The following is a 27,328-nucleotide window of genomic DNA, read 5'->3' as shown; positions in this document are numbered from 1 at the left end:
ATTAACATATAACTGAAGTAAGTTAGACAAATATCATAACACTTATATGTGAAATCTAAAAAATGATATAAATGAACTTATTTACAAAGCAGAAATAGACTCAAAGACATAGAAAACAAATTTACAGTTACCAAAGGAAATAGCAGGGCGAGGGGAGATAAATTAGGAGTTTGGGATTAACATATACACATTACTATATATAAAGTAAATAAACAACAAGGGCCTACTGTATAGCACAGGGATATTCAATATCTAGTAATAACCTATAATGGAAAAGAATTTGAAAAAGAATCTCTCTCTCTATATATATATATGGATAACTGAATCACTTTGCTGTATACCTGAAACTAACACATTTTAAATTGCCTATACTTCAATAAAAAATGGTTAAAAAATAAAAAATTTTAAATGTAAAAAATAGTGATATCAGAGTGTATTTTCTATCATGATAAAAATATTAAAAATCAATAATAATATAACTAGGCAAACCTAAAATTGTAAAATTAAGCAACACAATAAGTCATAGGGCAAAAAGAAATCAAGGAAAAATTAGAAAATATTTTAAACTAAATGATAATGAATATCCAACATATAAAAATTTGTGGAGGGCTTCCCTGGTGGCGCAGTGGTTGAGAGTCCGCCTGCCGATGCAGGGGACACGGGTTCGTGCCCCGGTCCGGGAGGATCCCACATGCCGCGGAGCGGCTGGGCCCGTGAGCCATGGCCGCTGAGCCTGCGCGTCCGGAGCCTGTGCTCCGCAACGGGAGAGGCCAAAACAGTGAGAGGCCCGCGTACCGCAAAAAAAATAAAAAGTAAAAAAATTTGTGGAATGCAAGGGAAGTGGTGCTTAGGGAAACAGCGATAGCTTAAAATGCCTACATTATGAGGTTCTACCTTAAGAAATTACAAATAGAAGTGCAAATTATGACTTCAGTATAAGAAAGAAAATAGTCAAGAGCAAATATGAAAGAAAAAAAGATAGATAGTAGAAACAATCATTAGTGTTAAAAGCTCTTTCTTTGACCAGATCAACAAAATTGATAAACCCCTACCTAGACTGATTATAAAAAAGAAAGAGAACATAAATCATTAATATCAGAAATGTAAAAGCAGTTATCACCACAGATAACCACAAACAGTAAGAGAATATCATGAACGAACTATGCCAACAAATGTGACAAAATAAAATAGACAGATTTCATGAAAAAATTAACTTGCCAAAATCAATACAAGAAAAAATTAAAAATATGAAAATACCTGTATATGTTAAAGAAATTTAATTCATTTCAAAAGCCTTCCTGAATGGAAATCTCAGATACACATGGTTTTGTTAGTGAATTCTATCAAATACTCAAGAAATAAAAAATATCAATTTTACACAAACTTTTTCAGTTATAGAGAAAGCAAATTGTTCAAATAATTTTATGACGCTGGTATAAGCTTAGTTTTAAAAAAGAACTAGAAAAAGTCGCTAAATGAATAGAAATTTATCGACAAATGTACTTATGAATATATGCAAAAAATCCTTAATAACTATTAACCAATTAAATCCTGCAATATAAGAATGGGTATTTACCCTTCAAAAATCAATCAATATAATTAATGATATTAAAAAAAATGAAACGAGGGAAAATATATGACCATTTCATGAGACAGAAAATTATTTTACAAAAATTCAACAAATAAGCATGATAACATTCCCATAAAACTAGGAATAGTAGAAAACTACCTCAATGTGATAACAGACACCTATGAAGAACCTACAACTAACTAACGTCCTTGCTGGGCTGTACCCCGCGGGCCTACAAGCCCTGCATCTGCATAGCGCCAAGACCGAAGAAAGAGCCCAGAGTCAGCAACAGAGACACCAATGAACAAGGGAGCTTACACTTCTGAAGCAAGGTCCTGGAGTGACAGCCACCCATGTTCGGGCAGATGGCAGGCAGGACATAGCGGCAGTCTTCGCTTCCGGGAGTGAAGTGGAGATTACCAGTTATAGGGGAATTGACCTCAGGTGAGCTCATTAGCTACCAGGGAAACCAGTAGAGGGGCACGCCTCTCACGGCCCCTTTGATAAGAACAATCACCAGCTGGGGCCTGGGGCAAGTGCATAGGAAGGTCAGTCTTGGGTTTAGGGTTTAGGTGAAACAGGCACTGGTGGGGCTGGGGATGGACAGAGAGCAAGAGAACAGCCATCTTGAGTGGCCTGACCATAGAGTCCTATTTTATGTTTCCCCTAAGATTAGGAACAAAGTAAAGATGCCTGCTTTCACTATTTCTATTCAACATTTTACTGAAGATCTTCATCTTTGCAAGAAAGAAAGAGAAAGAAATAAAACGCAGGAAGATCAGAAAATAAGTATAAAACTGTTCCCATTTTCATATAATATGCTCATTTAAATGGAAAATCTCAGAGCATCTATAAAAATACTAGTAGAACAAATAGTTGAATTTAACAGGTCTTAGGATACCAAGGTTAACATTAAAAAATCAGTTTGCAGCAAACAGCTGGGAAATAAATTTAAAGAATAATTCATATATATATGTTTTAGGACTTACTCTAACAAAAATATTCAAAAACTCAAGACCTTTACATTGAAAACTATAAAATATTGCTGAGAGAAATTAAACAAGAAATTCAAAAATACACAGTATATTGTTTGAGAATTAACTCAATAAAGCTCTTTTCAAAACTCAACAACTTGTACACTTTATATATGCACAGTTCATTATCTATAAAAATATCTCCACAAAGATAAAAAGATAAAGTGATTGATGGATAGATTGATCAATAGACTGGCAGACAGTAAATATTAGTTTTTTTAAAAAAGGGACCTGATTTCAAATTAATTTTGCTAAACATTGCTAGAATTCAGATATTGTGCATCTATACCATGTGTATACACCAAACTTGGCATTAGGACTTTTGAATAAAAAGGAGGAAGATTTCAAAAGATTAATTATAAACATCTAATAGTACAAACATTGGTTAATGAAACTCTATGCTGCACTAGGTAAGCTTTGTTTTGTTTTAAATCAGGCAATATTTGATACTGTTCAAAATGGTGGTGTATTTCTAGTCCTGATGCAGGTCACAGTACCTGGTGTCTAAATAGTGAGTTACTATGCTGACAAACAAAATGCTATTTGGAACTTCTCATCTCTCACCAAAGAAAAGAGGAGGTTTACTGGTCAGTTACAAACCGCGTAGCTTTTTATAGTCTAAAATACAATCGTGATACTTGAAGTTATGGCTGACCCTATGCTTAAAAGTATTACAACTTTCCTTAATTCATTTTTAATTCTATAACTGTCATACTGTTCTTAAATTATATCATTCCCTTTTGTCTATTATATATAGAAGTCTAGATTAATAGCTTTAAAATTGTACTTGAAATACCTTTTCAAAAAGATACTATAAAAACTGATACACCTATTTTAATGTTCAGTAGAACAAATGAAATATTGATGTTTTCTTTGTAGAGTTCAAATGTGAACTTGATTGAATCCTTTATCTTTATAAAAATTAGAACTTAAGATGTGTTTAACATACATTTGGCCAATCAGTGGAAATTCATGTTGAAAAAATACCGGTTTATTTGCATAACCATGAGGATACTGGAACAATAATAAAACACTATTTTTTTTTTTTTTTTTTTGCAGTACGCAGGCCTCTCACTGTTGTGGCCTCTCCCATTGCAGAGCACAGGCTCCGGACGCGCAGGCCCAGCGGCCATGGCTCATGGGCCCAGCCGCTCCATGGCATGTGGGATCTTCCTGGACTGGGGCACGAACCCGTGTCCCCTGCATCGGCAGGTGGACTCTCAACCACTGCACCACCAGGAAGCCCAATAAAACACTATTTTATATTTTATGTTAAGACATGGTACTATGTTAAAAGAGTTTCAGTAGAATTTAAATACTTATGTACATACACATGTGTGCATTTAGTGGGAGAGTGGGTGGGTGTCTTTCCAGATAAAGTGCATACTCATGATTATCTATCACTGAGACAGGGTCCTAGCTCATTTTACCTTTATCAGCGTTCCCAGCTCTTTAAAACATACCTTACGATGGGAAATTTATTTTTTAAGCATTTGGAAAGATTTGCCACGGTATTAATCTCCCAAATGCCTCAACTTTACTAGACTTGGAAACTCATGGTAGAGTGTCTTTGTAATAAAGAGCATCATTATCAAAAGCACATGGTGAAACAATGCAGTTTTCCTTCATGACTTCATTCTGAGTTTGCATCACAACCTCATTGCTGGAGAGTCTGTGTACTGCCACGGGAATCTCTCTCTTTGGTGTGTGGTATCAAGATGAACTGTCAGAGATGGTGTAATATACTGAATAATGGATAAATGAAAGTCCCCTGACATAAGTTTGATAGCCATAAAATATGAATTTTGTGATTGCCTCTGCATTCAAACTCAGGGACTGACTGAGAGAATATTATTTCCAAATGCCAAGCTAACTAAAATTGTGGAGATTTGCAGAAGGTGCTTCTCTTATTAGTGTTTGAAGAAATTATAGAGAGAATGGGTCAGTGCAATTTTCCTCTTGCAGTGACAAAACCTTTTCTTGCTACTGCATTTTAGCTATTCAAATTCAAATCAGGCTTCTCATCACAAATGCTCAGTTTCTGAGAGATACTGCAAATAAGCAGCAATTCAATCAGGTTGCCTTTTCACTGAGAAGGTCACTGTACTTCACTTCAAATAATATCGTGTTAAATCAACAGGTAGAATCAACTTGCTTTTTGCATTATGACAATTGTTTAACTTATTGGCACGCTATATATGACATATATTCATTTTATTTCCCTCTGCTAATGATATAATCTCTTATTGCACTATGGAAAATCCAGTGTAAAATGAATATGAAAATTTTGCACATGTTAACCCTCTCTGAATAAACAAAGTTTCAATGAATTCAGAAACATCGCAATAGAAGTATTGTATTCAGTAAAAGGAGGTTAAATACTGTAAGAGAAGTTGGATGGGGAGGGATCAGGAATATATGTAGAGAGGAGTTTGATTGCTCCAAGTTACTGTCTTGGTTGAAAATTCCTTTTTTAAAATCTTGTTCTACAGTCATAATGAGATATCCATCAAGCTTTATCTATAAATACTAAGGGGGGGGGAAGGTAATGTGACTAGATAATTCACGGTTAAAGAAAAATTGACAGAATATCTTTCTAGGGAAAGAAAAAATTTGCTGACTTTCTTTCTGTAAGAATTATTAAGATTAGAAGTTTCCATTCACAGAGGAAAAAGAAAAATGTTCCAATGCACTTTTTCTATCCTTATGACACGCAGGCAGGGTACATACCAGGACACACACTATGGTGTATCTGTCTAGATAAAATTCCCCAATTCAACATCCAGACAGGGAAAATGTATGTGTGTATATAGGAGGGTGGGTGAGAGAGTTATGAATTAATATATGTTACAAATTGAAATAAACTTCCAAAGAACAATTTTCCAAGAAAGAAAATAACTTCAAATAAGTCATTTGTTTTCTTTAAGAGAAGAAAAATCACAGCTACTCACCTAACCTCTCAATGGAATAATATCGCTGTTTACTGTCCACACGTACTGTCTCGGCATAAGGGCTCCCAACGCCATAACCGATGATGTAACCTCGCACCACAATATTTGGGTTCAAGGGAGGAGTCCAACTCATGATGATGCAGTTGGTCTGGGGCCTCACATGAAGAGAGCTTGGCTGGTCAGGGACTTGAGACTCTAGAATTCAAAAGGAGGACAACACCATGTTTCATAATAGAACACAGAGCATGGTAAAAGGTCCCATTAAACAAGACTTAATATCATGTTCCAGAGACCCTCAAATGACGCACCACTTATTGCCCGAGTTCCTCCTTCTATTAGTTTATGATATGATTTCTATGTTTGATTTGACTTTCTCAGGATTTCTTAAACGCAAGAGGATACTGAATTCCCTCCAGAGGCGCTGTAGCATCATACATCTTTTCTCCTAACAGACTTTTTTCCTTGGGATTCTTTTTTTCTCATATATTTCTTCTTAGGTATCATTAATAAGGGGTGAAATCAACACAGATATAAGAATAATAGAAAGGGAAATGCAATATCAAAAACTGTCTTGCCCAAGGATTATTTACTCTGATTTAACTAGAGAAGAAAATGAATGTAGCAGTCCTTTCTTAAGAAATTGTCAGGATAAAAAATTTAGGGCCATGATTTGCTTAGCCTGAATAGGATGGTACTTGACCCATGGTTTATTGCATGTGCGAAAAGTGTATTTATTATTAAAGGAAAGGAGAGAGTGGCCCGGATTAAAGCCACACAGACTTTGGAGTGTGAAAATTGGCTTTAATACCAGGCTCTGTCATTTACTGGTTGTGTGTTCTCATCAAATTATTTATCTTCTATGAGTTTACCTATTAATTAAACTGGCATTCCAAATACTGATTGACACAAAGCTTGAGCTCTGGAAGTAATCAAGAGAAGCATTCAAATTTTTACTGGATTCTCACTAGATGTGAAACTTTAAAACCTTATTTATCCTCCCTAAGCCTCAGTTTCCTCATGTGCAGAATGAGGATAAGGATAGTAATGGTCTCATTTCGTGGTGAGGAGATTTAATAAAATTATGCACCAAAACACTCCAGTTATGAGTAGCACCAACTGGCAGCAGCTCCCAGAAAGAAAATGCACTCGCTACCCTGATATAATTTTTTTTAAAGAGACTGTGTTGAAAATTAATAAATTGGCCTTCTGATTTTTACATCACCATTCTTCCCTATGATCCTATCCCTAAAGAAATGAGGTATTTTCTGGACACTGATCATAATTCTATTAATAAACATTAGTAGAGTGCCTACTAGGTTAGAGGTATAAGGCTAGGTACCCATGACAATCACGTTACAGGAGAGAGTAAATACGGCAGACCTAAAACCTGTACTCTTGTTGTTTATAGTTTAATGGAAAAGACAGAAAAGTAAAAAGGCAGTTACAATATACTATGATATATATATATATTTGTTCGTTTGTTTGTTTTTTTGCGGTATGCAGGCCTCTCACTGTTGTGGCCTCTCCTGTTGCGAAGCACTGGCTCCGGACGCACAGGCTCAGCGGCCATGGCTCACGGGCCCAGCCGCTCCGCGGCATGTGGGATCTTCCCGGACAGGGGCACGAACCCGTGTGCCCTGCATCGGCAGGCGGGCTCTCAACCACTGCGCCACCAGGGAAGCCCTATGATATATATTTTGATAGGTTTCATACAGGCACATGTAGCCTATTCTTTGAAAATCAAAGTAGTATTCTAGGAAGAAATTTAAGAAAGAATATACCCATGTAAACTTTAATAGTCGGTTACGTGCTTTGCACAGTTCTTGGCAATTGATAAGTACTCAAAAATATTAGTGATTTAAACTGTATTCAACCTATTTGTGTTCATTATCTCTTTAATACTGAAAATCTCTGAAGGTAATACATGTCAAATTATGTAGGAGAGTTTGATGACTAAAGGTAATATTAAATTTTATTTTTCTCCTTGATGTAATGGCAAAAGATGATGTAATCTTCACCACCTTTATCCATCTTCAACACGCACACTTCTAGCTTAAGTGGTATATGGAAGCATGTTTTTTATTGAAGCTTTTAAACTAGGTACCATACTAACAGCTTTTCAAAAGATGCTACATTCTAAAGGTGCTACGTCAACAACATTTTCTAAAGATGCTCTTTTTTTCTCCTTGAAGATACCCATTTGTGAACAAAAGGGACAAGCTATTGTTTGCCCTGAAGATGCCGGAGATATAATATGCAAAGGTGTAAAAAATCATCGCAAAATGTATATATAAATCTTAACAACAGAACACAATGTTTGTAAAGAACTTCCTACTATAAACCCAATGTAAAAGTAATAAAAAGATGAAAGGGATGGATTAATACTTTTCAACCCTATTGCCATGGAGGCTCTCCAGTGTCCTTGAAATGTAATGGGCTCTCCAATGAATTCTACCTGGCATATTTGATGTTTTTGAAATAATTATTGAAATAGGATAATCTGCCTAATCTTATTTTTAGAAAAGGAACTAAATGTGATTCAGATTTTCTGCATTTATGACTTTTTCAAAATAATATGAAAGCCTAATGATTTGAATGACAATATTCAACATCTTTTAGAATAAAAAGAAAAAAAAATTCAGAATAACTATTTCTCCATTTTTCTGCAAACCACAGAATATCCCCCTGCAAGTTAGTTAAATTAATAACCATAAAATTACATCTATAAGAGCTTTAAGGGTACCATGGTAATGAATGCACGAACTGATTCTTGAAGAAGAGGGGCTGTCGGTACACAAGACTCATCTTTATTCTTCACTACATAAAAGGAGTTTCAATCCTAGATGCAAACCTCAAACTACTTTTTAACATGATAAAAAAATAAGGGTGTTGATACATAAGAGTATATGCTGCCTCCCATCTAAACATTTAATGGGTTCTTACAACCCAGTTAAGATAATTGGGCCAGGGACTTCCGTGGTGGTGTAGTGGTTAAGAATCCACCTGCTAATGCGGGCGACGTGGGTTCTAGCCCTGATCCGGGAAGATCCCACATGCTGCGGAGCAACTAAGCCCATGTGCCACAACTACTGAGCCTGTGCTCTAGAGCCTGTGCACCACAACGCCTGAGTCTGCACTCTAGAGCCTGCAAGCCACAACTACTGAGCCTGCATGACACAACTACTGAAGCCTGTGTGCCTAGAGCCCTTGCTCCACAAAAAGAGAAGCCTGTGCACCGCAATGAAAAGTAGCCCCTGCTCGCTGCAACTAGAGAAAGCCTGCACCCAGCAATGAAGACCCAACGCAGACAAAAATAAATTAAAAAAAAAAAAAAAAAAAGATCATTGGGCCAGACGGAATGGTGCCTGTCAAGTATCAGACTTAAGTCATTCAAAATATATGGCTCATCATAAAGATAACTGTGTTAGGAGATTATTCATAATCTGGAATAGCCCATTTTTACCCACCTACTCACTTCTTAATATAAAGACAGAAACGACAATTTTCCTTTTATGCTACCTGCGTGAGTTTTGTCTAATGCAGCTGACCTTACAGATTATGAAAGTGGTTACTACTGGAATGAACTATAAAACATTTAGAAAATCCGCTATGCAAGGTAAATGATGTAAGTACCCTTTGTTTGAAGGCCAAAACAAATTTGCTATTTAGAAGTCCATGACAGATTTTATAAGTACCTCTAGGATAATGTCTGCATATATAAAGCATAGAGAAGTAGTAAGGTAATTATTGAAATAACTTGAAAACAAAGAACATATCTTGCCTGAAATATCCAAATTAACAAGGCCGCAAATTCCTACCAGAGTCAAGATAACCAGGTTAACTGCCATTCCTGATTAGATTATGGAATTATGAATTCTGCCTTAGTTTGTTTCTAAAGAATATTTATTATTCTCTGAGTGATGATACGGACTTTCACTAATGAGTAATATTCACATATAGCACACTGGGAAAGTTACCAGACTAATCTCAGTGACATTTCAACAATTACTGTGCATCTCCTACGCATCAGTCATAGTTCTAGGTACTGGGAATAGAGTTTTGAGGGAGATAAGACCCAAAAAATTAAGAATAAACAAACAAGGAAATCATGAGATCTTGGTAAGCTAGGATATAGGATATAACTGAATCACATACGTGACACATCAAGGAAGGTATCCCTGGAAGAGTCTAAGGTGAATGATCAGAGAGCCAGTCAAGTAGCCCTCAGGGTGGAAAGCTTTATAGACAGAAGGAATAACTACAGCAAAACCTCTAGAGCAAGAAGGAACTTAGTACTTGAAGAAACCAAAGAAGGTCACTGTGCTTGACCATAGACGGAAAATGAAGAGGATAAAAAGGGAGTCACCCAGTGGGAATGTAAAACGGTGCAGCTGCTATGGAAAATAATATGGTGGTTCCTCAAAAAATTAAAAATAGAATTACCAGGGCTTCCCTGGTGGCACAGTGGTTGAGAGTCCGCCTGCCGATGCAGGGGACGCGGGTTCGTGCCCCAGTCCGGGAAGATCCCACATGCCGCAGAGCGGCTGGGCCCGTGAGCCATGGCCGCTGAGCCTGCGCATCCGGAGCCTGTGCTCCACAACAGTAGAGGCCACAACAGTGAGAGGCCCACGTATCGGAAAAAAAAAAAAAAAAAAAGAATTACCATATGATCTAGCAATTCCACTTGTGGGTATATGGTTGAAACAATTGAAAGCAGGTATTCAAACAGATATTTATATACCTGTGTTCATAGCAGCATTCAGGATACTCAAAAGGTAGCATTCAAGATACTCAAAAGATAGAAGCAACTCAAGTGTCCATCATGATAAACAAACTGTGTTCTATATATATAATGGAATAATTTTCATCTTTCAAAAGGAAGGAAATTCTGACATGCTACAAGAACCTTTAGGACATTATGCAAGTGAAATAAGTTAGTCACAGTAGGACAAAATTATATGATTCCATACATTTGAGATATTTAAAACAGTCAAGTTAATAAAGACAAAGTAGAATGATGACTGCTGGCAGCTGGGAGGAGGGAAGAGGGAGGAGTCAGGAGTTACCATTTAATGGGTATAGCGTTTCAGTTTTGCAAAATTAAAAGAGTTTTGGAGAAGGGTGGTAGTGATGGTTACTAAACAGTGTGACTGTCCTTAATGCTACTGGACCGTACACTTAAAAATGGTTAAAATGGTAAATTTTGCGTAATGTGTACTTTAAAACAATTCTTTAAAAAGTTAAAAAAATTTGGAGACCATGAAAACATGTTTGCACTTGTCTGCGCGGCCACTGTGGAGATGCAGTGTACGTATTTGGGACTTTTGAGAGGTAGAGTCAACAGAGCTGTGTCACTGGCATGGTAAAGAGGAGGATCGATGATAACTCACAGACCTTTGGCTTTTGGGCAACTGGTGGATGATGTACTGAGCTGAGGAAAAACAGACACATTTTTTGGTCGTGGTCAATTTGAGATGCCTGTTAGTCACATATATAGATATTAGGGAACTAGGAAGGGATAGAGGTTTTGGAGAAAGACCACGGACAGGTTTATAGATGTGGAAGCCACCAGCACACAGAAGGTATTTAAAATAAATTTGTATGGATACACAGTGTGAGCATGTGTGAAAACAAATAAAATACAAATAAGATGCTATCAAGCAAATAAGATCACCCAAAACTCCCTGAAGTCTTCCATTATCACATTGGAAGGCCAGGTTCTTTACTTTTTTTTTTTTGCGGTACGCGGGCCTCTCACTGCTGTGGCCTCTTCCGTTGCGGAGCACAGGCTCAGCGGCCGTGGCTCACAGGCCCAGCCGCTCCGCGGCATATGGGATCTTCCCGGACCGGGGCACGAACCCGCGTCCCCTGCATCGGTAGGCGGTCTCTCAACCACTGCGCCACCAGGGAAGCTCTGTCCTCATTTCTTACCACTTCCCCCCTTGCTCACCTCATCCCAGCCATCCACAGTGGACACTTACTTTTCCTCAAACATGACAGGCATGCTCTGGCCTCAGGGTATTTGCACTTGCTGTAGCCTCTGCCTGGGAAGCTCTGCCTCAGAGATACCTTCCTCCCTGACCTTCTTCAGGTTCAGTTATTTAATTTCCAATTTCAGACTTCTCTGGCTACCATATTTAAAATTGCAATCTTTCCCTAATCTCTAATCTCTTACTACTCTCCTAATAATCTCCTCTCATGTTTTTCCCCATAGAATTTATGGTCACTTATTGTGCTACCTATTTCATGTGATTATTTCATTATTCTTTGTCTCATCTCTCTCCATAAATTATCTATAACTCCAGTAATTAGAATAGTTCCTGGCACAAAGCGCTCAAGAATACAGGAATAAAGCCTATATTTCCTATAAGGTTCAATACATTATGCATGACTCATTAAATATAAAATTACCACAATTTTATATAACTCTCTCCATAACATTTTTAAGAAAAAAAATGGAATAACATTTTTTAACTTTGATGCTGAAACGAGATGAAAATATAGTTATTAATGTCGTTTTCTCCTAGTCACCAGCAAGATTGGTCTCCTCTGGCTCCTGCTAACGAAAATGATTGCGGCTGTGTACCGTCTGCTGTGGATACGGCACTGCCAAGTAGTGTCAGGCAGCTGGTACTTTTGACAAATACATGTTTATTCTTTATTTAGTATGCTGCATTTTATGTTTCCTTTTGTTAGAGTTTTGCTCCAGTCCTTAACAGCTTATATTTCTTTACAGAGAGTTACAGAAGGCAATTGACATACCCACACTCTGTCTTTCTAGACAGGTCTGGTACATACTAATGTGTTCATTTCTACTGGCAGGGCCTGTTCTCAGCAAAGGACATCATCTTCCTTAAGCCACTACACCTCTGTAAACTTGGAATGTTGTTTGTTTATTGCAGGGGACAATCACTTCTATTCATCATTTAATTCGACTGTGTTATTCTGTTTTATTTTTTGCAGTTCTACTCCTACTATTTTCTCAGACTTAACTTTTTAATATAGTTTTAAAATTTACACGCAGCAAATTCACTCAGTGGTACTCAGTTCATGTATCCAGCATTCCCGCCATGGTACAGGAAAGTACCACCCCCACCTCAAAATTTCCTCATGCTGCTTCGCTTTGCAATCATTCCCTCCCCCAATCTCAGGAAGCCTGCTGGCCTGGGTGACTGGTGGATGCCGGTACTGTCCCAATGTGAATAACACATTGAGTCATAACAGAAATGATGCCTTGCAGATCAGCTCACAACCTCCAGTTGTTTAAAAGGATGTGTTTTTGAGCTCTCCATCTTTGTTATACTTGAAAATACCAAAAGAAAAAAACAACAAAATCTTTAAAACCACCCATGGCCAATCTGTCTTGGAATTATATAAGTGATAACTTCACCCTCTTTTGCTTCAATTCCATCATTAGAATCACTGTCAACTAGCTTGATGTAAGAGAAGGAAAACTTTATGTTCTACCAAAAGTACTGGCGATAGCCTCAACACTATTTATTGAATAATCTGCTGATGGAAATATCAACTTTATTATTTTATTTATTTCTCAAATGATAGCAAATGTTTCTGCTCTCTATGTTTTGTTACACTGATCTACATACTTGTCTATTTCTATGCCAGACAGTACTATATTGGTTTTAAATCAGGTTTTATACTAAAAATGTTTGTTCTACTTTTTCAAAATGTTTTCGAATTCTTTTATATTTATTCTTCCATATAAAGTTTACTCTGATTGGAATAATATTACATTAACCATTAATTTGGGAAAAACTGAGTTATGTAATGGCAAGTTTGCATCAAAGAATATACATACCTTTCTATTTACTCATGTTTTATTTTTTATATTTTAATAAAATGCTATTGTTTTCTTCATATACATTTGTTTACATCTTGTTAAATTTAGTCTTAGATTTACTTTAGGTTGCTGTATGAGTGCATTTCTTTTCTTTTTAATATTTAAACTAATTATTGATAGTGTAATAAAAAGCTACTTTTGTGTATGCATGTTTGTGTGTGTGTGTGTGTATATATATATATATATATATATATATCGAAACCTACTACATTACATTTTCTTATTGGTTCTAATAGGTTTTCAGTGTAGTTTCTTAAAATTTCCAAATATGCAGTCACACCATTTATAAAAATCAATTCTTTCCCTCTGTAATAAAATGTTACGGCTTTTTAAGTTTTTTTGTTTTTGTTTCTGTTTTTACCAAAACCTCTACACTCTGTTGAATAACAGAAATAGTAGAAATAGGAAGCTTCCTTAGCTTGTTTGGATCTTAAAGCCAAAGGAGTTAGTATTTTACCATGTAGCATAATGCTTACATTTTTACAATAATTTTTTTTTTTTTTTTTTTTTGCGGGACGTGGCCCTCTCACTGTTGTGGCCTCTCCCGTTGTGGAGCACAGGCTCCGGATGCGCAGGCTCAGCGGCCATGGCTCACGGGTCCAGATGCTCCGTGGCATGTGGGATCTTCCCGGACCGGGGCACGAACCCGTGTCCCCTGAATCGGCAGACGGACTCTCAACCACTGCGCCACCAGGGAAGCCCCAATAATGCTTTTTACAATAATATTTTGAAAGTTTCTTTATATTCCTATGTTAACATGAGTTTTTAAAAGATTGGTAATAACCGTCTAAATTTACAAAACACCCTCCTGCATCTATTGATAAAATTATATGACAACACCCCTTTAAATTATTCCTTAATTAGATGGTGGCTTTTAAGATGTGTTGAATGTATGTCCTGCTTTTGTATCAGAAGGGAACACATCTAATCTCTTAATGCAGACAAGGCTTTATGATCATGAACAAGAAGAAGCTTCATAAGACAATGATATTAGTATTTCATATTGCTGTCAAGGTTTGAGATCTAATTTATCAAAACAAACAATATCAATAAGCATTTGTTGAGTGTTTGATATATATCAGACATGCTGCTGAGTATTTTACTACCATTATCATAGTTAATTTTCACAAAAATGTGTTGGTATTGTTGTTACTCTACTTGTAGATGAGAAAACTCAGGGAAGTTTAGCTCCTTGCCCAAGATTGTATAGTGAGTGGAGCAGGATTCAAACCTAGTTACTAAGACTTCAGAGTCCACAGTTTTATCCATTACATTACACTTAGAAAAAGTCAATCAAGTCATAGGGAATCAAACATTTCATGAGAGCATTAAAAAAAAGTTTGCTACAGCCAAGGAAAGGATTTGGAATTTCCTTGAACATTTATTGAAGTCTAAATAATCTGTACCATGCTTTGTATAGTGGAGCTCTGAGATTTTGAACAACCACTCGCTGAAGAACTAAAGCAGATTTTAAATTCCTTTCAAAAACCAGTTTTGGCTTTGATGGCAACATTTCTTATATGTAAGGTGAATTCCACTTGAATGAGAGTAAGGGGCTGTATTCTTCAACTTCATGATGACTTGGCTGCTGTACCACTGGCCTAACCTTATCCCATGAGCCTATTTGTCAATCAGCAATGCAAAATATCATGGATTTCCTATCAAAAGCCCATGTGAAAGAAATCCTTTTTCACAACATGCCACCTACATTCCACTGTGCATAAAATCTCATACTAACATCTTTATATCTCCAGATGATCACATTTGCAAGATCAATGGTATAAACCCCCCCACTCTTTATCCTCAAATTGGTACATCTACTTAGATGCATTTTAAAAACATGTTTTTATCAAAAGAAATAGTCAAATGAAAATAATTTCTGTATTTGTTAAAATTTTAAAATCAATTTTATAAAACTGTACCTAATATTTTTAATCTAAAGGGTATACAAGTAAACCATGTTGCCTAGATTTTAGGTGTTAAAAGTTACATTCGAGATGTAACATAATTTCTTTCGGACCAAAGAATTATTTAGAAATATGTTTTATATTTGCAAATATATATTGGGTATTATATTATTATTAACTATTAGTTTAATTACATGGTGATCAATGAATGTGTTTAGTATGATCCAAGAACTTTAAATCCATTTCTTTATAGGCAAACACTAAATGTTCTTTGGATGCTTAGGGAAAAAAAATATGATTTTCTAATTGTGTGAATATTTCAGTTATGTCCAAGTAAATCTTCTATATTCCTTCCTTTTTCCTTTTTTTTCTAACTGGTTATGATGGGAGTAGGGCAGTTCTTTTTTTTTTAATTTTTATTTTTTTTATACAGCAGGTTCTTATTAGTCATCAATTTTATGCACATCAGTGTATACATGTGAATCCCAATCACCCAAATCATCAACCACCATTCCCACCCCCCCCACAGCTTTTTGCCCTTGGTGTCCATATGTTTCTTCTCTACATCTGTGTCTCAACTTCTGCCCTGTAAACTGGTTCATCTGTACCATTTTTTAGGTTCCACATACATGCTTTAATATATGATATTTGTTTTTCTCTTTCTGACTTACTTCACTCTGTATGACAGTCTCTAGATCCATCCACGTCTCAACAAATGACCCAATTTCGTTCCTTTTTATGGCTGAGTAATATTCCATTGTATATATGTGCCACATCTTCTTTATCCATTTGTGTGTTGATGGGAATTTAGGTTGCTTCCATGACCTGTCTATTGTAAATAGTGCTGCAATGAACATTGGGGTGCATGTGTCTATTTTTTTTTTTTTTTTTTGGCGGTACATGGGCCTCTCACTGTTGTGGCCTCTCCCGTTGTGGAGCACAGGCTCCGGAGGTGCTCCGGATGCGCAGGCTCAGCGGCCATGGCTTACGGGCCCAGCTGCTCTGCGGCATGTGGGATCTTCCCGGACCGGGGCACAAACCCGCGTCCCCTGCATCGGCAAGCAGACCCTCAACCACTGTGCCACCAGGGAAGCCTGCGTGTGTCTTTTTGAATTATGGTTTTCTCTGGGTATATGTCCAATAGTGAGATTGTTGGACCACATGGTAATTCTATTTTTAGTTTTTTAAGGAACCTCCATACTGTTCTCCATAGTGGGTGTATCAATTTACCGTCCCCCCAATAAAAATAATATTATTTTTCCCTTTTCTTGTCCTACTTTCTATTTCAAGTTTACTGCTCATTTTTTTTCATACCTTTTGGCCTCAAATGATGTTAACATGAAACCAAAAGAAAACACAAACTGGTTTATCTTATTTTATACAAATTTTATTTTGGTATAATTATACTTAATCTTTGTCAATGATTGAAATGACACAAACAAAAAAAATTTTTTTTTCTTCTGGCAGTTGTATTAGTTTCCTATTGCTACTGTACTTGGTGTATTAAATTACCACAAGCTTAGTGGCTTAAAACAGCATACATTTATTATGTTACATTTCTGGAGGTCAGAACTCCAATATCTGTTTCAGTGAGCTAAAATCAAGGTATCAGCAGGGCCTAATAACTCTTTCTTGAGGCTCTAAGGGACCATGTGTTTTCTTGCTTTTTTCGAACTTCCTTGGCTCACGCCCCACGTCACTCCAACCTGATTCTGCTGTCACACCTCCTGTCATTCTGAGCTTCCTACCTCCCTCTTCCAAGAACACTTTTGAACACATTGGGTCCACCCAGATAATCCAGGATAATCGCCTATCTCACAAACCTTAATTTAATCACATCTGCAAAGCCCCTCACTCACAGACCCCAGGGATTAGGATGTGGACATTTTGGGGGGCCATTATTCAGCCTACCACAACTCTTCCATGTATTATTTTCTCCTTCCTTCCTTCCTTCTTTCTCTCCTTCTTCCTTTCTTTTTTCTATTCTTCAATTTATTTCAGTGAGTCAAAAACTTACTTTTCTCATTTCTCCTTCTTCTGCCTAGAGATTTCCCACTTGTCAGAGTCTATTTTTTGAATGAATATGACATTTTTAATATGCAATGTTTCCTCTTTCTGGGTGGAGTCATCATCTTAGATTTTACCATTATTCTTAAAATAAACTTTAATGTGTTCCTTCTCAAAGCCATATGCCCAGGGAGTATCACATATCATGCAGATTCCAAAAGGCAGAAGTTTTTTCATGGTTCACTTCTTAAATGAAATGAATTTGCAGTAATTCCACTTTACCATTACCGAACAGGCTAATAGGGTTAATTATCTATTTCCTGGGGTCAGGAAATTAGAACCTCTTCTTAGATTCACAGTTTTTGCTTATATCACTCTTGTATTTTCAGGAGTCTCTGCATTGCTGATTTTTGCTATCCAAGCTCCTCCATTTTAGGGTAGAGGTTTAATTTTAAATTATATCATTATTGATTTGTATAACAATTTCTACCTGTTCACTTTAATTTTTTTTTTTTAAAGCAGCACAAATGGATGTCCGACCTCAATTTCCTGGAGGATGCCTTTCCGAACTTCCTCATAAATTCCTTCATATCTTTATGCAAGACATTTACATAAGAACTTTGGGGAATTCTAATGATTTTGTTTTTTTAAGCTGAAATTTTGAGGCACAAAATAAATATTTTAAAACTTCCCAGCTGTTAGTAATAGCGAACATGCTTTCAGGGAACCCTGAACAAACAGTGAGGTTTGGCTCTGTAATTACTTTAACAAAACATCCTAATTAAAAGGGTAATCCATAAGGAACTGGAGTATTTCTCCAAGTTACTGTAGATCTTCACACTGCTTAAATCAAACAGAGAAGGCAAGAGAAACTACAGAAGTCACGGAAGGAGAGGAAATTACTTTCATTGCTTTCAGCTATCTGTACAAACCGCTGCTTCTGTTTAGCTGACTTGCAAGGCTCAGAGTTACCACCCTAATGAGTAGATCACACCTTCTGAGTTCACAAGGTGACTTAAAGGCAAAGGGAGAAAGTTATGCAACACTATGCACCTAGAAGGGCCAACACTGGGTTTCCCATCCAATGTAGATTTCTCTGGCTACAGCAAAGAATGCCTCCCATTTCAAGTGGTTTTCAAAAGGATTGCTTCCTCCTTATCCAAAAACGTAAAGGAAATCAAAGCCATTCTATATGGAAATCTGACTTCGGAATGCTTAGCTATGAAAACTCTGGTAGAAGTCATCTAAGTCTCATTTTATAATTTAAACATTTACTTGAATAAGTTAAAATGAGATGAATATTTAAAGAAAACTTCCATAGCTTAAATATATGTATATATTTATCCTATAGATTCTATATTCTATATTATTTCTATATTTCCATATAGAAAGAGAGCAAGTCATCAGGCTGAGTATTCTCTTGGCGCTACTAGTGACCACTTCTGAGCTTGTCCATTCATCCGAATATTAATTCGTATCAAGGGTTATACTTTCTACTATTTGAATGATGTAGTCAAAAGAAAAAAAAAACAGGAGGAAGGAAGAGGAATTGAAATCAGTTTCAGGGAGTTGCTCAGTGAAAAGAGATCACGGGGTCCAGAAATTGAGAAAGCCTTAGGACCAAATATATCTGGTCCTATTAATTTAGTACAGTGAGTAAAATCAGTGCTTTACAAAGCAAGTGGAACACATCTGTCCCACGCTCCTATAGTTAAATACCCTGAAATGGCTATTAGTTTCCATTACGTTTTAAATGTATACTATCTTAAATCATAAACTATAACAGCATTATGTGCAAGAAGTATGAACTGTACTAGGTTTCTTCTATTACTTTTTCATTTACCTTTTGTCAGATTACTGATGCACATCTTATGATCAAGGACAAGAACTGTGTAAACAATTATAATCCAAATGAAGAAGTGCAAGAATGAGAGAAGAGGCAGTATTTGAAATGTACTGAAATGTGTTAACCAGCTGCTAAAGGAGTACCATTTGGATGAGGGAGGATGAATTCTGAACAAATAGTGGTAGAAATGATTTTTCTTAAGGTATTCACTTTGAAAAATGTCTACTATGCTGTCCTACACACCCTTCCCTGTAATCCTAGCCATCAGTCCCCTTTCCCTGAAGTTTCTAGTTTAAGTACTATTTGTTTTCATGATGCCTGTTCAATCATTGCAGCCAGTATCTGTTAGTGCCTCAAGAGAGCTGTTCATTTTTCACATTTGTACTCCCTGTTTACTTGGCACATCATAACTGCTTAATCAATACTCAAATAAGGAAAAAAGTCAGGAGGGATGCTGCATGCAGAAGAGAGATATTATTAAGCTAAAAACATGGTATAGTTCAAACATCCAGTGAAACAGCATTTATTAAGACACTATTCATGAGCTCGGCATAGAGGTTCTTGATTAGAATAGATGTATGAAATGGATTCTACTTAGATCACATAGATATGAAAAGAATGCAGTTAAGTGGAAGCTTTGTGCCATCCCAGGAGCTGTGATTTTACATTTTGGTTCTACGTACAATGTGAGTCTTTCAGAGTGAGGAGAAAGAACACATAAGTCAAGTGGAGCGTCCCATTCATCCTGCATATTTTATAGGAACTTCAGCACCTCCACTCCATTTATTTTCACTCCTTCCGGTAAGAGATAGAGTCCCTTAAGTTTGGGTAAATGATATGACTTCATTTCTTAGAATCTTTTGCCTTGAATCACTGTGTTTTTATTGTCATTGGGTCAGTTCTAAAGGATTCATGGGGACTTTGCTTTGATAACCTGTACTGGGCATTGACTCACCCAACCCGGTCTTAAGTGTCAGCTCCACAGTTACCAGCAGAGTGACTGAATCAAGTTGGTTTAATTTTCTTAGCTTAAGTTACTGTTCTTTAAAAGTAAGGATAACAATATATACCCCACATGTATAGATGAGAGTATAAAACACAAGTATATAAACTTTAAAAGTTATTTCTCAAGTAAAATAGAAAAATGAAGTATTCCTACAGCATATCCTAACCATCCTTTTATTGTTTAAATAAGACAGATCATGTCCTCATGACTTTAGGCCCAGCTATCCTGGCTTCCTTGTCATACTTCAACCACCAACTGGGCTTCAATTTCTGGATGGTCTCTTCTTGCTATTCCTTCTGAACCAAGGGCTCTTGTCTGACCTATTTGCATGGCTGTCTCCCTCACTTTCTCAAAGTCTGTGCTATATTTTCCTAATATGAGAAATCTTCTCAATCCCCTATATAAAAGAGTACTCCCGAATCATTTGTTATTCCTTCTACCACACTTTATTTTCTTCTGATAATTTACCACTATCTATCTCTACCTCAATAAAATTTATACTCTTTGAGAGTAGGGACTTTGTTTATTGCTTTGCCCCTAGTACCTAAAATAATGCCTGGTATATAAAATTTTTCAAGAAAAATTACATGTTGAATAAATGATTACATGAATTCAAGTTCCCTAACCTATTAATGAAGGGTGTATGTTTTGCAAAGTGTGAATTTGTGTAGCTCCACTTCTCGATTTACCTTATCTAAGACAAGTTAAATAACATTTTCTAAGCCCCAAGTTACTTTATTTTAGGGTTTACTTTAGGGTTGTCCTAACTGAGTTGGCCCATGTCTGTCTACTTCTAAAACATTTTTTGTGCTTTAGCCAGACTAGTCTCTTCAAAATGCAAACATAATTGTCAGTATTTTAAAAAATTATTTCATGACTTGCTTAGGATAAAGCGGGTTATGGCTTTAATGAGATTCTTAGGACAAAGTTCAAAATCCTTAATTTGGTCATGCCAGATTTAGAACATGCCTGTCTTGCAAAAGTAACTGCATGCCATCTCTGTGTTTCAGCCTTGATGGTCTTTATTTTGGGTCCCTAGCAGCACCATGACCTATCTTGACTTCAAACATGCATTTACCTTACCCTCTACTTCTCCTCCTCAATTTCTAATATATGTTTTTGCATAGCTAATTCTTGTTCATCCTTCAGGTTTCATTCAGATGTAAATCTTCTCTACGTCTGTCTCTTTGCCTATCTATCTATCTTCCTATCTTTCTATTTAGCCATCCATCCTATGTTGAACAATAGGATATGGCCAATATTCAACCAGGTATGTATTATAACAATGGTAATTTCCTATGACTTCACTTAGAATGTTTGTCTTTCTAAGCTCCACAAGGAAAAAAAATCATGTCTTTCTTATTTATTATTATATCCTCAGAGCTAAGCACAATGCCTGATGTTTAGCAAATTTTCTATAACTTTTCTTTGAATTAATGTGCTATCACATGGCAGTGATTATCATTACTGTGGAAATAGTGTATGTTGATTGTTTCACTGCCACCATAATCATGTTGTAAACCCAAATCTGTGACTATATTAAAATCATGTATGGCAGTGAGTTCTTTAGAAAGGGAAGAAGGGAAAGATCAAAAAGGAAGAAAATTAAAAGAAGGAGTTTAAGGAAGAGAAAGGGAGGATGGATTTGAGGAATGGTGATGGAGAGAAGAGAGGGAGAGAGAAAAAGGAGAGGAAAAGAAAGAGATACAGCATTTTCACCTTCCACTAACTTGAATATTTTCAGGTCTATTAGTGAAGAAGAAGTGAATTCCATTGCCGGTTATATAGGCGGCCATCTTGAGTCACCACATTTTCAATACACATGTGTTTATTCTTGCAGCTACTGTTTTCTTTGCCCCAGTTTGAATCACCTAGCTTTAAGTTTACTGATCATAACTTACGTCTTTTCAAGTATCTTTCATTTTTATTAATTTCTACTTTGCTCATTTGTAACTCTAATTCTCTAGAGTATATTTTTGCTTTGTTATTTATATTATTTATATTTCTGTTTATTTTTATTATTCACTTTTTTTTGTTGCTTCCATTAACCCTTTCTCTTGAATTGTATTTTTGTATTTAGTCATGATGCTTTTTATTTCAAGAAGTATTTCTCAACTGATCATTTTGAAGATGTTGTTATATTTAATGTAGTGACATGTGACTTTTATATGAATCTCAATATCTCATCCACAAGTATTTCAGACAACTATCAATTAAGCAAATAAGGCAGATTGTCCTTTATACAAAAAAATGTGTCAAATATTAATGACCATATCATAAGCGTGTCAAAAATACATATTTGCTGTTTTGCAGAAGTACCATAAAAGAGCCAGAGAAGCTATATAAAGTAATTATGTTTTATGATTATTATCAGAAATTGCAGCCATTCCTGTGAAGAAAATGGTTAAGGTCAATTATTCAAAGTAAAATAAATAGTAAAAAGATCATTTCAAATTATTTTGAAAAAAAAGTAATTTGTTATGAAGACTATTATTGATTTATATTTACATGGCATTGCTGAAGACTCTGTATTCATTCAGCATTTTCGCTTTGTTTTGTTTTTGTTTTGCATCTAAAAATTTAAGAAGAATAAATATCCCCAATGTTGAAGTTTATCAATTTTTTTAAGGTATCCTTTGAAGCTGAAGTAACGAAGAAGACAGAAATCAGAGTGACAGTGATTGGGGAAAGGTCTTACCATCGAGATCATTCTCTGGAGTCTCTGCTGTGTACCAGTTGGAAGGTGGTCCAGTGCCATTGACTGTCATGGCTGACACTTGAAAACTGTACTGACTTCCTTTCTCCAGTCCTGTGAAAGAATTTTCCCCAGAAGAAAAAACTTACTGAAAACAATTATTTCTGGTGGGTTTTACACGTTTTAGCAAAATTTTAACAATAGTAGACATGCTTTACATTGTTTGTGATTGTTGTGGTAATTATTATTTTAGCCAAAAGGGTTGGAAGATTACAGCAAGAAATCAAATTATTTTTCATATATCTTCATTTATTTTTCCAGTTTACAAAAACGTAACCCTGAAAATAGCCTCAGGGCAGAGGCAGAATATAAAATATGAACGATGAAGAAATAATCAAAAATAGCAAGGATCATTTTTCCTCACAGTTCAGAAGAGGCCTGCCTATAAATCAAGAAGAGTCAGTCTAAAAATTTATGCTCCATCATTCATTCAAGGTCAGTGATTATGTTCCCTTTGGGCCAAGAAAGAAAACTCCAAAGCCACTGTACTTCAGCAGAAAAACTAGGCCTTTGTCTCTCAAAAACATCACAAGACATAGTTCGTTTTGCATTAGCTTCCATACTAGAGCATGAAGAAAGTCTAACTCTATGATAATTTGGACATACATTATAGGACACAGTGATGACCTTAGAGCTGATTTTCCAGTACACAGAGAGTATAGGTAGACAAGAGAGGCCCTGTGTATCATGAGTGTGATACGTGTAAATTTTTAATGTAAACACTTTTCCTTTTAACTGAATCTCAATGTTGCTCATTAACATGAAAAATTATTGTAAAACACATGATGCTTGTCAAAAGACCATATGATTTTTTTGAGACATTGAGGACTCAGTTTAAACTGACAAGTTCTTAAGCCTCAATGAGTTGAACAACACTGATAAAAAATAACACCTCTCTGTTTTTTCCATTAATTTGAAATGCCATGAACATTTGGAGCCAAGGAAAAGTCATAAATAAAGCTATTAGAGAAATGATGCTTCTATCAAGTACAAAGTTATGTACTTGTATATTTTTGCATAGGAAGATGAGTAAATCTTGGTACTGAGAAGAATTCTAACTTACTATTAATAGGAGATGGTGTTTTACATGATGGTTAGAATGGACTTGTTAATGTCGAAGGGCAGTTGTCTTCAATAACCAGTTGTTGGGGAAGCTAGTAAAATAGTCTTGTTCAGGCTTCAGAGACAGAAGTTGGCCTCTGACCAACCTGTGACCCTACCTGGACTGCGCGCCTGCCTACTTACCTAACAATTGCTGCTAGCAAATCAAATGGCGTTTACGATAAGAGAGGGAATGGGTCTTGGAATTTCTTGAGCCCTGGGGACCTGGCCTGTCCCCCGGGGTCTGAAAAATCCTGTGACCGCCGCCCCCATGGTGAAAACAACAGCACTGTTAAAGTGAATCCAGACCTGCATTTCTGCATGCAAACTGATGATATGAGTTTGTGGCCTGGGATTATAAGTGGGATCCCCAGAACTGCAACTTGAAGTCTCACCCATGGGGTGGCCGCACTGCCTGGGACCCTTCCCCCATTGGGGATCCAGATTGCTGTTACTCAGGACTTCCCAGCTGCTGCTGCTTGGATCTGGAAGTAGGTGTCGGCCCAATTCGGTGAGGTATGCTCTATTATATACTTTGTTAATATTCTTATTCCTTTCCTTCCAATAATTGTAGATTGAAATTGATATAATCCCTTCTAATGATTGTATATTGAAATTAAATTAAATCACCTTCTATTAAAGATTGATGGAAGCTGTTTATTTGTGTGAGATGAGTGGTTATTTTGCCAGGGAATCCGATGAACCTTAAAAACGAAAGTAGGCTTTTGGCGAAACACTAGTACTGTTAGAGAAGACAGTTTGATAAACTCACCCACACAAAATGCTGTCCTCTTAAGAGGCTTCTAATTTTCTAAAATAGACTGGAAGGCATGGACTGAGAATAGTTTTGGTGCTGTTGTCTTGTTATCATCAGTGTTTTAATTGTGTATCCATAGAGCCACTACAGTGCCTGACACAGGGAAGGCACAAACACAAAACAACTGTTGAAAGATCCACTAACGCAAGTCTTAGCACAAAGGAAATATTAGACTACAATACAATATCCAACACCATCAGCAAGGTGGTGAACGGATGCTTTTGAACATAAACGCTTTGTGGTGCCTTAAGTAGGCTTGTGCTCACTTTGACTCGTCCCTTAGTTAACATGGCATTGATCTGATACTTGTTAACATTTTTCACCCTTCATAGGTGCTGTTCTTGATTCCTGAGGCAGAGGGATTACAGAGGCTCTTCTGGGAAATTAAAAACTCAGAGGGAGGGACTTCCCTGGTGGCGCAGTGGTTAAGAATCCGCCTGCCAATACAGCAGACACAGGTTTGAGCCCTGGTCCGGGAAGATCCCACATGCCACGGAGCAGCTAAGCCTGTGCGCCACAACTACTGAGCCTGCGCTCTACAGCCCGTGAGAGACAACTACTGGGCCCATGTGCCACAACTACTGAAGCCTGTCTGCCTAGAGCCCATGCTCTGCAACAAGAGAAGCCACCTCAAGAAGAAGCCTGCACAATGCAACAAAGAGCAGCCCCCGCTCACCACAGCTAGAGAAAGCCCGCGTGCAGCAATGAAGACCCAACACAGCCAAAAATAAATAAAATTAAATCTTTAAAGAAAACCAAAAAACAAAATCTCACAGGGAGAGAACTCTAGGAAGAAATGTTTACCGAATTATTGCAATCATTACAGCTCATGACTTTCATAGTGGTCTCACCTCAAATAGTTTAAGTCCATCAAGAATATACTCTTTTACAGTAAGGGGAAATTTAACTTCATTTTTCTTTGAAATGGATGGACAATTATTCAGTATCACCTCCAGTGACTGATTTGAAATACTTTGTGTGATGGTCAGTTTTATGTGTCAACTTAGCTAAGGTAAAGTCCCCAGTTATTCAATCAAACACTCAGTGTTGCTGGGAAGGTATTTTGTAGATACGACTAAAGTCCATATTCAGTTGCTTTTACATAAGGGATATTATCCTAGATAATCTGGGTGGGCCGGATTCAGTCAGGTGAAGGGACTGAAGTGCAGACTGAGGCTTCCCTGAAGAAGAAATTTCACCTGCAGCTATCTTTCCTGATGGCCTGCCCTGTGGATTTCGGAATTGCCCAGCCAGCCATCATAGTCAATTAAGTCAACTGCTTGCAATAAATCTCTTAGTATATATCTCCACTGATTCTGTTTCTCTGGTCAAACCTTGACTGACATACCATTCTCTTACATGCAATATTTTGACTATAAACAGAAATCTTTCTGAATGCCGTATAGTCTGTTCCATTCATTTGACTTTAAATCGAGTGGTGTTTCTCATGCAGAATCTATCAATTTTTAACATAAGTTAATTAAAATATCTCACTATAAAGTAGATATGCAAATTTCTTCTTATAATTTTGCCAAATTTCAATTTACATATGTTGAGTTTAGGCTCTGTCAGTATCATTAATTCAGTTTTGAGTAAAACAAAAGCCTACTAATATCTTGAATAATAACTTGAAGTAACAATTAGAAGGCAGTTAAAAGACCAACCACTACGTGCTTCCCCTATGAGGTCTCACCTGGCACCCCCCCCAAGCTACTTATCAGAATATCCCTTCTAACCATATACAGTAGCGTAGCTTTTCATATCTTTCTCTCTATGATATCAGTAGTGAAGCTTTAATACTCTATACAGAGTAGTACCTAGGTCAACCTGAAAATCCTGTTAACTTTTGAAATATTATATTTTAGCTTAAATTTTAAAACTTTTGGAATTTATTCTAGAGTGTTGCTGTGGAATCTCACTAATAACACCCAGAAATTCTAGATTAAGTATAAGAAAATATTTAAAGATTTTATAACATCCCAATATTAAAAGAGATCATAATGTCTAGTCAAACGGCCCATCTAACACTGTACATCCAACTAAGTGGTCCTGTAAATAAAGCAGGGATACTTTTGGAATAAGAAATTCACCAAGGGATGGAATCCACTCCAACAGTTTTGCTTGTTAATAAAAGTTCTTCTTTAGATTGCATTGAATCTGCTTTACTATAGTATTACCTACAGATAAATCTGAGTTTTACACAGTGGGATTAAAAAAAAATTAAATTCCACTTTCAAGATATCTTTACCCAAGCCTTCTGATTCTAAATTCAGTGCTTTCTGTACCAGACTTTTAGCAACAGAATTAAACCTGTGACCCTCTTCTAGTCTAGATAAGTGGAGGATGCAGTGATAAGCAAAACCAGAAATTTTGGCTTTTCAGAGTCAGTCAGTACATTACCCTGAATTCTAGCTTTCAAATGTTCCTGCTTTTTTGCAGTGAGGGGTAGTTGGCCAGACAAGTTTTAGATGTTCTG

The 27,328-nt window shown here is 36.5% G+C and overlaps 1 protein-coding gene across 1 annotated transcript in view; it reads right to left on the bottom strand.

Annotated features, from left to right (window-relative positions):
* Positions 1-27,328, bottom strand: part of DCC (DCC netrin 1 receptor) — a 766,342-nt gene that overhangs the window by 186,970 nt on the left and 552,044 nt on the right. Inside the window, exons 14-15 of the mRNA XM_060027782.1 lie at positions 22,878-22,988; positions 5,556-5,750 (exon numbers count right to left, since the gene is read on the bottom strand). Coding sequence (XP_059883765.1) covers positions 5,556-5,750; positions 22,878-22,988 — 306 coding nt within the window. The remainder of the gene's footprint in view (positions 1-5,555; positions 5,751-22,877; positions 22,989-27,328) is intronic.

This window comes from Delphinus delphis, chromosome 13, assembly GCF_949987515.2.
Source record: "Delphinus delphis chromosome 13, mDelDel1.2, whole genome shotgun sequence".
Classification (NCBI taxonomy): Eukaryota; Metazoa; Chordata; class Mammalia; order Artiodactyla; family Delphinidae; genus Delphinus; species Delphinus delphis.
The sequence above is the reverse complement of the archived record's forward strand: the minus strand, read 5'-3'. Positions and strand labels throughout refer to the sequence as shown.